Source organism: Syngnathus acus, chromosome 23 (genome assembly GCF_901709675.1).
Source record: "Syngnathus acus chromosome 23, fSynAcu1.2, whole genome shotgun sequence".
NCBI lineage: Eukaryota > Metazoa > Chordata > Actinopteri > Syngnathiformes > Syngnathidae > Syngnathus > Syngnathus acus.
Window position 1 is genome coordinate 4,384,172 of NC_051107.1, and position 14,180 is coordinate 4,398,351.

General features: G+C 45.4%; 2 protein-coding genes across 24 annotated transcripts in view; both read right to left on the reverse strand.

The window, feature by feature from the left end:
* LOC119117275 overlaps positions 1–14,180 on the reverse strand; it is a 376,942-nt gene that overhangs the window by 21,738 nt on the left and 341,024 nt on the right. The window lies entirely within an intron of this gene.
* The window catches only part of tbc1d22a (TBC1 domain family, member 22a), a 41,143-nt gene that overhangs the window by 14,593 nt on the left and 12,370 nt on the right, over positions 1–14,180 (reverse strand). For 2 of the 6 annotated variants that reach the window (XM_037243362.1, XM_037243363.1), the window contains 5 exons: positions 13,738–13,866; positions 12,916–12,978; positions 12,511–12,576; positions 10,296–10,410; positions 3,870–3,976 (listed from right to left, as the gene is read on the reverse strand). In XM_037243362.1, coding sequence (XP_037099257.1) covers positions 3,870–3,976; positions 10,296–10,410; positions 12,511–12,576; positions 12,916–12,978; positions 13,738–13,866 — 480 coding nt within the window. The remainder of the gene's footprint in view (positions 1–3,869; positions 3,977–10,295; positions 10,411–12,510; positions 12,577–12,915; positions 12,979–13,737; positions 13,867–14,180) is intronic. The other 4 variants (XM_037243365.1, XM_037243367.1, XM_037243364.1 and 1 more) reach the window with 3 other exon arrangements.

Consider the following 14,180-nt stretch of genomic DNA (forward strand, 5'->3'; position numbering starts at 1 on the left):
TCGTGACCTAAAATGATTTGGATGAGCACTTTTCAGAATAAGAGGATAAATTCCCAAGAGCTATTTAGTCAACCTACTAATTCACGAAGCCTCCTCCATCTATTAATCTGAATCACATTTGCCTTTTGTAATTCGGCTCTATTTTCCAAGTCGCCTCTTCTTCTACACTGGTGTTAATTTGGTGCGCTGCGGTGCAAGCGTTGGAGAGTAATTACATTTGCATTATTGAGGCTGCTGGCTTTAATCAACTACCTTTCTTCTCCTGCTTTCACCTGCTTGTTGTTTCCCTGCTTCCAGTCACCGCAGTACATTTCCCAGTTCTTCATTTCTGCTTTATCTCTTTGACAGAGTTCCTCACATTTGTCCTTTATTTTAAATTATTCTCCTTAATTGAATCCAATCAGGTATCAGATTGCCATTTTCTCACATTTTTCTTTATTACCTCACACACATCGAGTCTTGCGGTCGTCTTGTAAGACGGGCGGCACCAAACAAACTATGAAGGAAACTAATCTTGCATATTTCCTTACCGTTCTTGACTTCTCCGCAAATCTTGGGCTGTCATGCAAGCAGAAGTGCCCACCAACCAACCAATAGTCGCGCAAGGTGTCAAAAGCCTCTCCACTGGCTCTCAGCTGAATCAATAGCTGCTCTTCACCTCTAAAGTCCATTCTATTAGAGACGACAATGGACCCACACTGGACTCAGATTGCCTTCCATTGTGGCGCCCGATGTCTATCAGCGAGTTGGACAGCGGCGGCGCAACAATGCGGCGAGCGGACGGGGCGTTTGTGTTGGTGAGCGGCAAAGAGACAGATGACAGGTAAAGATAAAGGCTTTACGATAATAGATGCCGCCGTGTTGTGTCGAAAAGCAAAGGACAGTGCAGGCAGTTATCGGCGAGACGCTTGATGCATGTCTGTGACGGAAAAGGAAGATTATATAAAACAGGTTGAGATAAAAGACAAGAGTGGAGACAATATCCAAGAGGGATTAAAGGATTTCGGCGAGCGATTGATGGGACAGGTTTCCGAGATGTGGATTGGCTCGCTCATATCTGTAATGGGCTCGCCATTGCCCGGATTGGGCCAGTCAAGGTTGGGCGCCACACATCACTTCCTGAGGGACCAATCATTTTTTTTTGTAGCTTCTTGTTTGAAGATGATTGTTTTGGATGAATGTATTTTTTTTTGCACCATTTATTGGCTAGCATTGTCGAGTTCACCCCATGTTCGGGAAGTCAAAGACTATCATTGTTTTTTTAGTTTGGAGCCCTTTTGGGGGTATCTGCATTTTTAAGGAGGCAAGTTCCAGACTATAAACGGAAAGATTTAAGCTCTTTTGGAGGCAAAAGTGGTGTCGCAGGGACTCCTGAAGGAGCCAAGGACAGTCTGCTTCGGTCTTGCTACCTTCTGCTCGACATTAGACGGCGGAGCCCTGCTCCTACTCAGAGTCCCCGTCTCGAGCTGGTACCACGGAAACAGATGGTTGCCTTGACAATGAGCGGGGCACACATGGTTTTGCCTGCACTCCAAATGAGGCCTTGGATGCAGCTCAGACGAGGAGCAGCGGGAAAGACAACCGTCACGCCTTTAATCATGCTACATTTTATGTAACATATTTGTCAGGTCGCTCGGCGCTGGCATTTGGTTAGGTTTTATTTTACGGAGCGCAGTGTGCCTAATTGTAGTCTGATATCCATATCAAAGTAGAATGCAATTTCCATGCTGTGCCCTTTATTATTACATTCATATCCCAATGTGACCGTCGCCCCAAAAAAATCCAATGTTCAATCATGGGCTGAATAATTCTTTTAAAAGCCACTGCTCACTAGAATTTGCATAAAACACAGGTGTTCATCGGCTGGGTTTGAAAACTAAGCACCCTCTGGGGCGTGCTGACTGTGTAATGGACTTTTTGAACTTTTTGACTTGCTTTCCCTCCCCAAGAAACGGAGGTGAGACGCAAAACGGCCACGTATGGCATCGGAGGCGCTTTCAGCCGCCGCCTGCGAATTTCACGCCGCAACTTCTTCCGTGCATGTTAATGACGGATTATAATTGGCAAATTACCTTGAAATATTTATACCGACGGACAGCGACGGCAGCGGCGTTTTTAATGGATTGGAGATGTGGAACCATTGTAACACGTTAAATGAGTTAAGTCGTCTGCGAGCTCTGTCCAATTTAGCACGGCCCGAGAGTAATTAGACCCGGGTCGATTTAAAAATAGCTCGATCAAACGGCCACATTGACTCATCTAGATAAGATCTGTTCACGTTTTGCAAATATTCTATCCTCTAATTGACTCATTCTTGGATTCTTCAAGGGTCTGCCTGGCAAGAAGTAGAGTCATCTTATTGGATTAGCGTAAAGAGTAGACTATTTGAACGTGAGCGGAGAGGATTAGGAAGTTCAAACATGTTTGCGGGGAACTCGGCGTTGCTACTGTCAGCTGCCAGTTTGACGTGGAAACGGGCTAGGCGGGACTACGTGCTTATCTTGTTGATAGGCCGGGCCCCGGGATCACGCTCCGGCGCCAGTGTTTGTCTGTTTAACTAGGCCTTCCGTGTCGGGCCAGGACAGACGAGTGCGGGATGCGCACGTCTGCCACTCAATCTGACACCCATTGGAGACGTGCTTTAATCCATTTTAACAACAAAAGCTTTTGGCAAACTTTGTTTTGGGATCATAGTGTGCGGCGTGAGAAAAGGCTTAAACCGCTAATATTGCCAATTCAGAACCGACTTTTAGGAGTTAAAAAATGTGATATCTAACAACGGAATTATGCAAAGTTTTATGGATGAGATGTAGTAAAAAAAATAAATACAACAAAATTCCCCCAAGTATTTTCAAAGGCATTTTTTCGAAGAGCACAGTGATGCAATTAGCCCGAAACAAAACAGCGGCGGATGTATGAGGCGCTTTAAAGCCAATGAATAAATGTAATTACGCAGACAAGACTCCCTTCCTCTCTACCCCATGAGACGGCCACCTTTAGGACACAGCGTCGTTTAATAGAGAATGTGAGCGGCTTGGAGACGAGGTCAGAGAAAGGATCGCCAACTAATTACGCTGCCGAAGCACTCAGCCTCCGCCGGATTGTTTAAAAAGCATTAGGGAAGGTGGAGGATGCAGAGAAAAAAGGGGGGGGGGGGGCAAAGCGGCTTCCCAGATGCATTGTACATAATTAGTTTGGAGCCAAGGTCACAAATAAACACAAGCGCCGAGACGACAGCGTTTGGCGCACACACTGAAAACGCGCGCGCCGACGCACGCTCCATTCTTCTCTCTTTACTTGCTCGCCTCGCAACTTCAGCTCGCCTCGCCGCTTGGCTCCCTCCGGAACCACACGGGCACAGTGACTATTAATTTCCAAAATGAATCGCCGACAAATTGACTGTAATGAATTAACGCTCGCGTGCGCGCAATCACCGTTGACAAAAGACTATGGAAATATCACAATTTGTAATGGAAAATTCCAGCTATTGAAAAGATGATGTTTTTTGTTTTCCCAACCTTCACCTTGAGTGATGTTCTTAAAGCTCAAATTGTCAATCATCAATTTCGGGTTTCAAGGTGTTTAAACATTGGATATCAAAGTTACAGCCACATTGTAGAATGAGCAGGAAATAAAATATCTTTCACGGAGTAGGAGAAACAGCGCCAATGAGAAAGAAGAGCCCGGCAGCTCCCGCCTACGTCGGCAGTATCAATAGCCCACACTAGAAGATCTTCCCCTCGGGCAGCATGTAGGTGGAGACACTTGGAAATTCAGCGTGTACAGTAAATTGGTGCAAAAGTATGGACGTGTGTGAAGAGAGTTCCCCGGCCCTTATCTTTTCAACACACAATGACGGCTACGCTTACCTGGATGCCGTCCAGCAGTTTGCTCATGCACCAGAAGCTGTCAGCTTCAATGTTCCTCAGAGCCTCTTCCTGGAGACTGGACACGTCAAAGTTTTCCACTTCTTCCTCTGGAGGAGGGAAATGAGAGAGAGTGTGAATGGAGGAGGAGGAGGGAGGTGTGTTAGCTCGAAGAAATTCAGGTTTACTTGGGTCGCCATAATAGACTATTATGAGAAGGTCTCGCGGAAAAAAAAAAATAAAAAAAAATGACGCCGTCAACACGGGGGAGCGGAAACAAGAACGGACAGGCTGGTAATAGAAATGGTGCTTAAAAAGATCACTCTGAGGCAGACCTCAGAAAAAATAAAAATTCAGGGAAGACTGATTCAGTCTGACTTGGCAAATGATGAATTAGTTTTTTAAGGTGTATGTAAAATGATACACAGGGAAGAAATGATTCAAGCACAGTCAGCCCTCTTGGAACGGGTGACTACAACAGCGGGGTGGCATGGCGTCATTAACGCCACTCGTGTGTGACGGACAGCGCGGGGCTTTGACAGAATTCTGACGAGCCACTGACAACCAGTGGAGAGCAGATGAGACGGGACTGATTAAGCGTGATCCAGAGTGGACACGAATGGAGCGCACAGGCCAGACGGCAACAGAGAAGGGGAAATGTTTAGGCAGGTGTTTTGGGGGGGAAAAAACGGTTCTGTATTTTTGCAAGACTGCGAGAATTGTACAATGTCGGTGAGTAAGGGAGGGGGGGGGGGCGATCTGGCAGCTCTGTTGGTATCCTTGGCAACCTGGGTGGAATGTAGTTAGGTTGGTAATGGGCATGCTCAGTCTGACAGAATGACAGACAGGGAGCTGGAAGCAGGCCACAGCTACAAAGCCACTAACAATTGCACCGTATGTAGACTCCAAAATGGCGTCCACAGCCTTTTGATTTGATGACACTGCAATGCTATTTCAGAAGACCCCCCCCCCTCGACTACCCCAAAGTTGCTGTGTCTTCCAGTGGGGCGGCTCAGCTCCAAAATGTGAACCTTGACGAGAGCAGATTAGAAGGGATGGCTACCAAGAGTCCAGCGGTTGCCCGGGAATTGGGCAAAGCTCGCCGCAACAGGGACTGAAGCCAAGAATTCTGCCGGGAGGACCGCGAGGCAACAGTGACCCCTGCGACCGCTGGTGGAAAACCAAACCGAGTGTGGGGGGGGAAGAAACAGTTGAACCTGATGTCATGAGTTAAATTCACATCCAGGCACTTCAGAAGCGGCCTCACGCTTGATGAGGCTCAAAGGAAGCTTTGTGGCGCCACCGTTTGAGGATTTAACACAAACCGGCTAACTTGTCACGACGCACTTGATCCGCTGGCAAAGTGGAAGAATTGCCGGTCGTTCGATAATCTAACAAGCATTTGGCGGGGAAAGAAGGGAGGAGAAAAAAAAATACCACCACTCCAGTCGGGTTCTATTAAAACACAAGAGCTCAACTACTTTGGATTCCGTATTACAATGGAGGCGATAGCAAGTGAGAGTCGAGAGCGAGTGTGACATTTGTATCCTCGAAAGCTCAACTTGCAAAGACATCCACTTACAACATTGTTCATTAGAACCAATTTCCCACCCAAGTCTTTGACATTATCCCGTGTCTCCAAGCTGTTAGCCTTCTTTTCGAGTTGCTGTCTCTACTGGACACAGGTTCAGTTGCCTGCCAAGCCCCAGGGCTCATTTCCTGTTTGTCCTGGCGCATGTGGGGGGGGTGGTTGGTCAGGCAACATGTCCATCGAGACCAACTGCTCGGTTGCGGCCAGCTGTGAGCACTTGGCACAGCCTGGCACGCGGAGCCGGGTCACACCTCGGGAGACGAAGCGCCGGCGCCGACACGCACGTCGCCATCTGCCCTCTGCGACTGCGGGCCACAAGGTAATGTGATGTAAGATGATAAAAGACCTAATTTAGCCATAAAGTCATGTTTAAAAAAAACAAAAAAACAACAGCATCCTGTTCGACAATGTTCTGCGGCTTCAAATTAATCCCCGGCAAAGCCGTGGAGCAAACCATCGGGGAGCGGCGCCATTGTTTAAACAGAATCTCCCCATCCATAAGATTAAAGCAATTGGTGCAGTCACTAGTTGTAATTTACAGTGGCGGCTCAGGATTAATCCAATTAATTGAATGACTTTCTATTAAGGCCAAGATTCTAAACATGTTACTCTCTCCTTGCCACCTTCAAAGTGCAAAAGCTGGAGGCCTAACACTTGCAGATGAGACACACGTAGGCTGCTTGTGAAACACGCGAGCGCTACAATTAGTGCCGCGGCGCCATCGTTAATGAGAGATGAGGCTTTTTCCAGAGGTGGCGTTCAAGCTGTCGTATCATTAGGAGGCGAGTCAACTTGGCAAGATGCGGCGTCACCGACGCATTGACTCAAAGACGGGATGTGGGGAATCGCAGCGGGAGGTTGCCATGAGATTAGGCCGACAACAACGTGAAGATACAGAGGTGGGGAGGAACGCGGCGGGGGGGGGACTCGAGGTGTGTTTGTAAAGTCTTCCGAAACTTGAGAGGATAATCTCGACTCTCCAGAGAAATAAGCCGATTAATTTTATGCAGAGCAGCATCTCCCCCCCCCCCCCAAAAAAAAGCCTGCCAATTGACCTTTTAGCTAAAACAGACATCGGACGTACAGACCGGCCAATCAGAATGCCCGTTTTAAGCCCACGTTGGACTTGGCAACCGTAACCAAGGGCGGGCGGGTCTTGGTGTGAGCTCAGTCCACGTGTCAAACTTATTCCAAGTCGTACAAGTAATAAAGAAACTCTTGAGCCATAATATCACCGCATCTCACATTTTGTGTGCGGTAATGCCTCAAGCCCATGCAACAAAATGGCAGGCAGGCGCCAAAGCTCTTCGCGAGATAATGTAAGTCCTTGACATGAAATGCAATACAGATATTAATATAGTATCTGTCTATGCGCAAGTACATAATGACCCACTTACCCCGGGGTGAGATTGTTTCTTGGAAGACGAGTGTTTAATGCCGAGTATGACGCGTCATGTTAACTGAGTGGCGAAAATATCTCCCGCCCCTTTTTTCCCTCAAATATGCTGGCAGATTGGAACAACATATACAGAAAGGTAGAAATTTATTTTAGCATCTTGCTTCGGTTGTGACTGTTTTGTGTTACAAATACAGTCAGTTAAATCCGTTTTGAAGTTCATTTCCATCTTAAGCAAAGTAAATCAGACTCCATAATACAGCGGACACATCTGGGAGCTGACAAGAGGTTTTTTTTTTGGAGATCCTGCCGGTGAAGTCCATTAAATCATTACCCTGTGTAATCTGCGGCTTTAGTTTGGGAATAAAAGACATTAGGGGACGTTATGCGGAGCAGCAGACCCGTTTGAGGATCGGAAAAGTGAAGCTGAAGGGCGATGAAATGCCTCGGCACAGCTGGACTCGATATGTCTGATGGCCTGTTGTTGTTGTTGTGTAATATTTTTTGTTTCCCCTGCACCATCATTGTCCATTTACGGCAACACATCTATGCAAATCCTCCTCGGTGAAATTTATGACGCAAGCGACCCAACTGCCACGATTGTGTCAGTTGCATCCAATTGCATCAGGTCAAGCGCGACGCATCCAAAAGATAAAAAAACATGTTTTTCTGTCCCAATCGAGTGGCGGTGAAAGAGAGAGCGACGTGAAAAGATCTGAAGCGTCTCGGCGAGTTTCAATTTAAGGCTTTTTATAGTCAAGTAATTAACTTAATCTAAAAATATTCAATACCCCCACTTATGATTATTCACAGTCGATAAATCACTCTTTGACATAACTATTTCGACTGCGCTCTGCTTTTTATCAGAAGGAATGAGATCATATCTGCTTACGATGCGGGAAAGGAGCGAGTCTATCGGGTTACGGATTTATAAATCCTGTTGTGAAGCCACTTGCCGTTCGAAATAACCTCCAGTCGCAATTTTTCCCTTGATTTTGGAAAATACGCCGCGGCGACACAACCTCAAGCCATTACCAAAAGGAGTCGCAAATGGAAGCCGACAGAGCGAGCATCGACAACGCGACTCGTATAAAGTGTTATGAAAAGACAGACATTGCGGCGATTGATGGGTGAAGACAGAGACTTGAGGGTCAGAACCGAGCGGCTGATTCAATTTCGGCCGGTCCCAGTCCTATTACTTAACTCCAGAAAGAGGGTGATTGCATTCTAAAGCCTATAGAACATTGCGGCGAGGCAAAGCTCGGGCTGTGAGAGTAATACAAATGGGGGGGGGGGAGGCGAACTGTCTGGGAGAAGACAATGCTTTTCGCAGAGTCAATAATCTCGTTGAATCATTAAAGATGGGAGGGATTAGAGGAAGTAAAGGTAGATAAGGAACAAGCAACCTGGAGCCGCTCGGCGCCGTTGAAATAGTATCCAGACCAGGCAAGAATAGATCGATGTATAGTAAATAATAAAAAAAAAAAGACATGTTGCACCATTTTTTTTAAAAAAACGAGCTCATTCACATTCAATAGAGTTTCTTCGGAGAAGGCTATTATAAAAATCTGGTGGCTATGAAATTAATGTACAATCATCCAAGTCGACGGCTCGGTCTTAGCGCTTTCATCAAAATAAGTTCCAATTCAGTGAGGTGTAAAGATTTTAAATTCGAGGGCAAAGGGAGCACTCGGAGAACTCTGTCCTCGAGATGCATTAGGCGGGCTGACAATTTTGGGTCGACACCCTTTTTTTTTTTTCTTCTTCCCATTAGTCAATCAGGCCTTGTGCTAGGCTATTTCGATGGCCTTGAATTTTCCAGTTGTCAGGCGACTTGTGCTTCATAGACGCTACGTCAAGCGCGGCCAGCCTTGAAAGCGCTGAGCCGGCGGTTTTCCCAGCTGGTACTCAATGTCGCTTAAAACGGAGCAACAAGTGAGCATGTCGTTGGATTACCGAAAAAGAAAATACTAGACATCTTAGTTGGGTGCCAAAATAAAACTTTTAGGAGTAAGTGACAGATTGTGTCTTTTTTCCAGAACAGCTATCTCACAAGGTCATGCAAAGTATTATTATTACCTGGAAGCAATTCACTCCTGTCTTGTGTGTCAATAAAGTGATGTAGATGGAGCAACAGCGTGCCGCGGTGTCCGTTGCGATATTTGCACTTGGAAAGACAATTTATTCAAGGTCTGCGATATATAAAAAAAAAAAAAAAGGACAAAGGGGGAAAGACGTATGATGTATGTTTGTTGGACTGACTAAGCCATCGCCACCCTAAGTATCCAACAATTACGTCGCCGAATGTCGTGAGAGCTGGAACGGACAAAAGCAAACAAAATGGATGACAAATTGGAAATGAGAGCGGGAGACGCTTTTAAAATCCATTTCTGCTTTGATAAGCAAAGCAGCTAAATTGCTTCACACTCCAGGTGGATAAACAGCAAATGTTTCGTGTGGTCTCTGACGCACTACTTGTAACACAATACTCATCGATAATTAAAATGAGACTCGTGTTCGTGGAGCTAATCTTCTATGAAGCCAATTTTTTTTTTTTTATTTGATGTTGAAGGAATATGATCTATGCCTATGCGAGAGAAAAAAAATATCCCGACAACAAACATCGCGTGTTGTTCGCGGCTCATCAGCGCACGACGCCGCACACGCGGGGAACTGAGACGCGGCGTGATGCTTTGAAGCCAGGGGTCTCAGTTCACGCCCACAGAGGCCGGCAGAACAAACGGAGGAAGGTGGAGATTGAAAGAGTTGAAGGGAAAAAGAAGCAAAGGAGAAAAGATTTCATGATGAAAGTGTGGAGCAATAAGTCGACATCGCTGACATGTGAAAATATTCGCCTTTAGGGATGCACGGATACAACAAGTGTTTACATTTGATACTAAACACGATACCAAATACCGATACTTGCCATTAATTCTCGCAATTTGGATGCAAATGCGCATTTATTGCAACTTCCCTTCCGTATTTAAAGATTGTAACGCAGCTGTTGTGCTCTATACCGCAGTGCTAAGTGCAAAAATAAGCCCGACTAAAAGTCCCAACAAATGGGAGGGGGCTTCAAAATAGAGAGTCCAACCTCTTGCATGCAAGCCAGCACTTAACGTTGGGGCCCTAATGTGTCTCTCAGCTGCTCGGGGAAGCCAATTTCAGACGAGCTATTTTCACGGGAGAAATTTCACTTGAAAATATGATAGAGAGAGAATTCCGAGTTGGCCCTGAAGCTGTTCAAAGAAATACTTGAGAGCCCCGGTGTAAGCTGCGGTGATGAAGCAGCAAATGAACCCTGAGTCCTCCCAGCTAGGAAAGGTGAAAGGTGCCAGGGGGAGCCACTTGCAGCAGAGGGTGGTAAAAAAAAAAAAAAAAAAAAAGACAGCCGACACATTGGTAAGAAAAGCGAAAATGAAGTCGAGAGGGAGCTACTCACCGATGTACTCAAAGACGTAGACCACAAAAAAGGGCGTGACTAGGTCGTTGATGCCTTGCACGTAGCCGCTGGCCGGGTGGCGGATGGCCCAAATGAAAAGGATCCGCTCGAATATCTAAACGGAAAGCGGAGCGTCAACAATTGCCTGTTCATTGCCAACGGGGTAAAGAAAAAAAAAAAACATCAGTCTGTGTAAATTTGTGAGGCATGCAAGGGGGCACTTGTGAGCAATAAGAATAATATGAGGCATGCCAAGCTTGCAAAATGAAATGGAATTAAATAGGAAGAACATTGCTTTGCGCTGGGAGCCTGGCGGAGAAAACACTTTTGATTTATTAGCTACAACATTCGACCAACCCGGAAAAAAAACTCAAGTAAACAACAGAGAAACAAAGCAGATTTTTTTTTTTTTTTGTTTTACCGCAATACTTGTTGATGTTGTTCGGCCACGGTCGTTCCTGTTCATGTTTATTTATTTTTCCTCACCATCCCTATTTGAGTGTTCCAGCATTTGCTGTCAGTTCAGGTGAATTAGAGGCGAGCTGGCTGGCTGGGCTGGTTTTGTTTTGCTCGAGCGCAAATGGATTTCCACGGGGGAACACATCCATCGAACCGGCACCTTTCCCGCATCAGACCCATCACGTATTTTTTTTTTTTCTTCTTAATATATAGGAGAGTATGTCATGTTGCTGTCACTTTCTAAATAACCTCATAGCTCATTGTGTTAGGGAAAACAGACACAGTGATATGGCTCTATTTCTTTTTTTTTTTTTGCTCTTTTAAATAAGTCCAATCACAGTTAAAGCAGTCAGGGGTGATTGTAAGCTGTAGCTCTCCCCTTACCTGCCTCCACACGTTTATCAAAGCCCCATCCATCAAACAGGGAGGCGCTGGTGCCAGCAAAAAGGGGGGAAGCGGGTAATGGCACTTTGCTTTTCATGCCGCCTCAAAAGCTGACATGCATATTTCACACACAAGAGGAGCTTCAAGTGAAAAAGGCAGCAGCCGCTGCCCACGCAAGATGTGTTACGGGCAAATAAGCCAACTTTGGGGGGGGATGTAAAAGACACGTCGCGACAAGCGCCTTGAAATGGAAGCTAATGTTGGCTTTTGTTTGAACCCGAGTTTCATCCCTCAAAGCGTATTCAGGGCTACATGTGGACTAGGGACGAATTTATTGAATTCAAATCTAGCCATTTGTCCGAATGGGGTGGGGCAAACGCTGCATGTTCTGAGCTCCTCTTAACTTTACGTTTCGCTATGAATTATCATTTTCCCTACATTGTTGACCGCTTAACGAAGACTAATAAATCCTAATCTCGTCTGGGTGGGAAATATTTTTACACGGGGAACCCATACCTGACTCTCAGTAAGTATCCTGTGAACTCGTCCTACTGTTTGAAAAGCAACCAAACACTTAGGTAGCACTTATGAAATCCCGACAGAACCGCTTGGATATCCCGCCTGGAATGGAACAGACTGTCGACTGCCTAAATTTCAGCAGAGCCCCGCCAGGGGAGGCGGGGGGTGGAGGTGGGTGGTTTTGTGCCGCAGAAAACAAACAACCGAATGAAATGAAGCAGAGGTGATTTTCAGGTGGCACTGCAGCGAGCATAACCATATAAAAGGGCCCTTTGGAGTCTGTTGCATATGCGGGAGGGAGGGAGGGAGGGAGTGAGGGTATTTCAAATCAGTGCTTGTGGCTTTCATTTTGAAAGCGAAAAAGGAGAGGGGGGGGCTTGTATGATATGGATCATCATTTGATAGTTTCCAGCCTTGACTTGTATGCTTGACAACGGAGGGGCAAAAGGTATTTGCGACCGCTAATGCGCTTCGACTTGGCTTTGTGTGCATGCAAAAAAATGGTGCAATACACCCGTGCATCTGCCTTAATGAGTGTTTGTGTGTGTGTGTGTGTGTGTTTAGAGATGCGAGCGCCGTCCTGGCTACCTCATTAGCCACAAGCCTTGTTTTTATTCCCCATGTGGCCGCAAGTTCTTAAATTAGTCTTTTGCGCGGGGGAAGTTCTGATCAAGAGCAATATATAACCTTTAAAGACTGAACATTTTGGCTTCGCCTTGGTTTTACGTACGATTATTGATCAATTTAACCCTGTCGCAGCCTTCCAAAAAAAGGTTTACCAGGTCCTTTTCACCAAAATGAAGAGAACAAACAAACAAATAATGTTGGTGCTAGGGGTAAAGGCTGATCTCACCTCTTGGACAGAAGCTTGTTGAAAGAGAGGAATAAGAGGATTAGTTCTTGGTATGTCAATGTGAATCTGCAGAGAGAGAGAGAGAGAGAGAGAAGGGAGAGAAAAAAAAAGACAAACTGAAGCAATGGGCAGGTTAGCGCGGATCAAGCGGCGGACAGTAAGTGTGCGATTGAAGGCACACTAATTTCAGAGTGTGCCCTAGCGGCTGAGCGACATGGCAGGCGGACAGAGTCATCAGAAGGGAGGGGAAAAAAAAAACGGATGCAGGTCAGCGGCTGGAGGCGAGCCCACTGGGACAGTCCAGATTGTGCCCCATTTTTTTTTCTTCCCCTTTTTGATGGATGTCGTGGCTTGTTACAGGGAACCGAGTCAGGATGGAGTACTCATGGTCCTGTCCAGCCTTACCTCTGTCACCTTTGGCTGTAGCACCAAAGACTCTGGACTCATCCTAGGAATATCTATTTGGATCTGACATGGAAAAAAACATTTTAGACACAAAAACATGCACCCATTAGCGCTCCTCTTCAATGTTCTCAGCTATTCAGACAAGCGATTCAGAGTAGGAAAAAAAGAAACTAAAATTTAAAAAAAATAAATAAAAAATAATCATTAAAATAAATTACAAATGAAAATAAACTCATTAAACAGGCCTGGACAAAAATGATGGTACCCCCTAATCTTCAAGCGGTGTGACGAAAAAGGAGAAATTCCAACTGGCTGACGAAGCAAAAGGGTGACAAACTATAAATGAATAAAAAAAAAAAAAAATCCGCCATGTGTTGTCAAATTAAGTGCCAGAAAGTGAACACTCCTTCACAAGAAAAGACAAACCGGTGCTCAACAAGTTTGGCAAAGTCAAAGAGATGCTTCAAGACACGATCCAAGTCATCACCAAAACAAGCCGGCGTGAGACTTGGGCGAAATTGGATGAAACGCGACAAGGTGTTTCTCTATGGACAGCCCACTGTGATGTTTGTTATCGGTCCGAATTCAACCAGACAATAAACAAAGAGAAAGGAGTTGTTTTCAAAGCCAACGAGCAGTGCTTGTTTTTGTCAAATGAGTGCCTGAGTTGAATCACATAGCCTCACTTAGAAGGAGGCCAAACCGGGGGAGAAAAGCACTTTTGCTCAAATAACTGGTTTCGCTGATCCTGCTACACACACACACACACACAATTGTAACTCCTGTTTATCCCTTCGAGGAAATCTATGAATACAAGCGTACCTGTCTGTACGTGTCCTGATGGTGCTCGTCATTGCGGGAGTCGTAGTACTGCTGGATGAAACCAAAATATTCCTGTCTCTTCCTCTGAAGGACATTCTCTCTCCTTTCAGCGTTGGCAGGCAGGTAACCCTGAGGAAAGTCACATCGTATATATTTGGACAGATACAGTCACATCTTCTGCTCAAGTGCAAACTGCCTCTTGGGTATTTTTTTTAAGCAGATGGGGTCTGTTCTTTATTAAATCGCTATTAATCCAAAACTATAGAATTCTTTATTTATATTTTTATATGATATATCTTTATTTTTTTTAAAATATTTTTCTTTGTAGTGCTTTTCACAAAATCACTCATTCGCCCGCTCGTAGCTTTCACATCAGATAAAAAAAACTTCAAATATTTTTATTTATATTCCGACAGTGTCCAAATAATAATAATAGGCAGTAG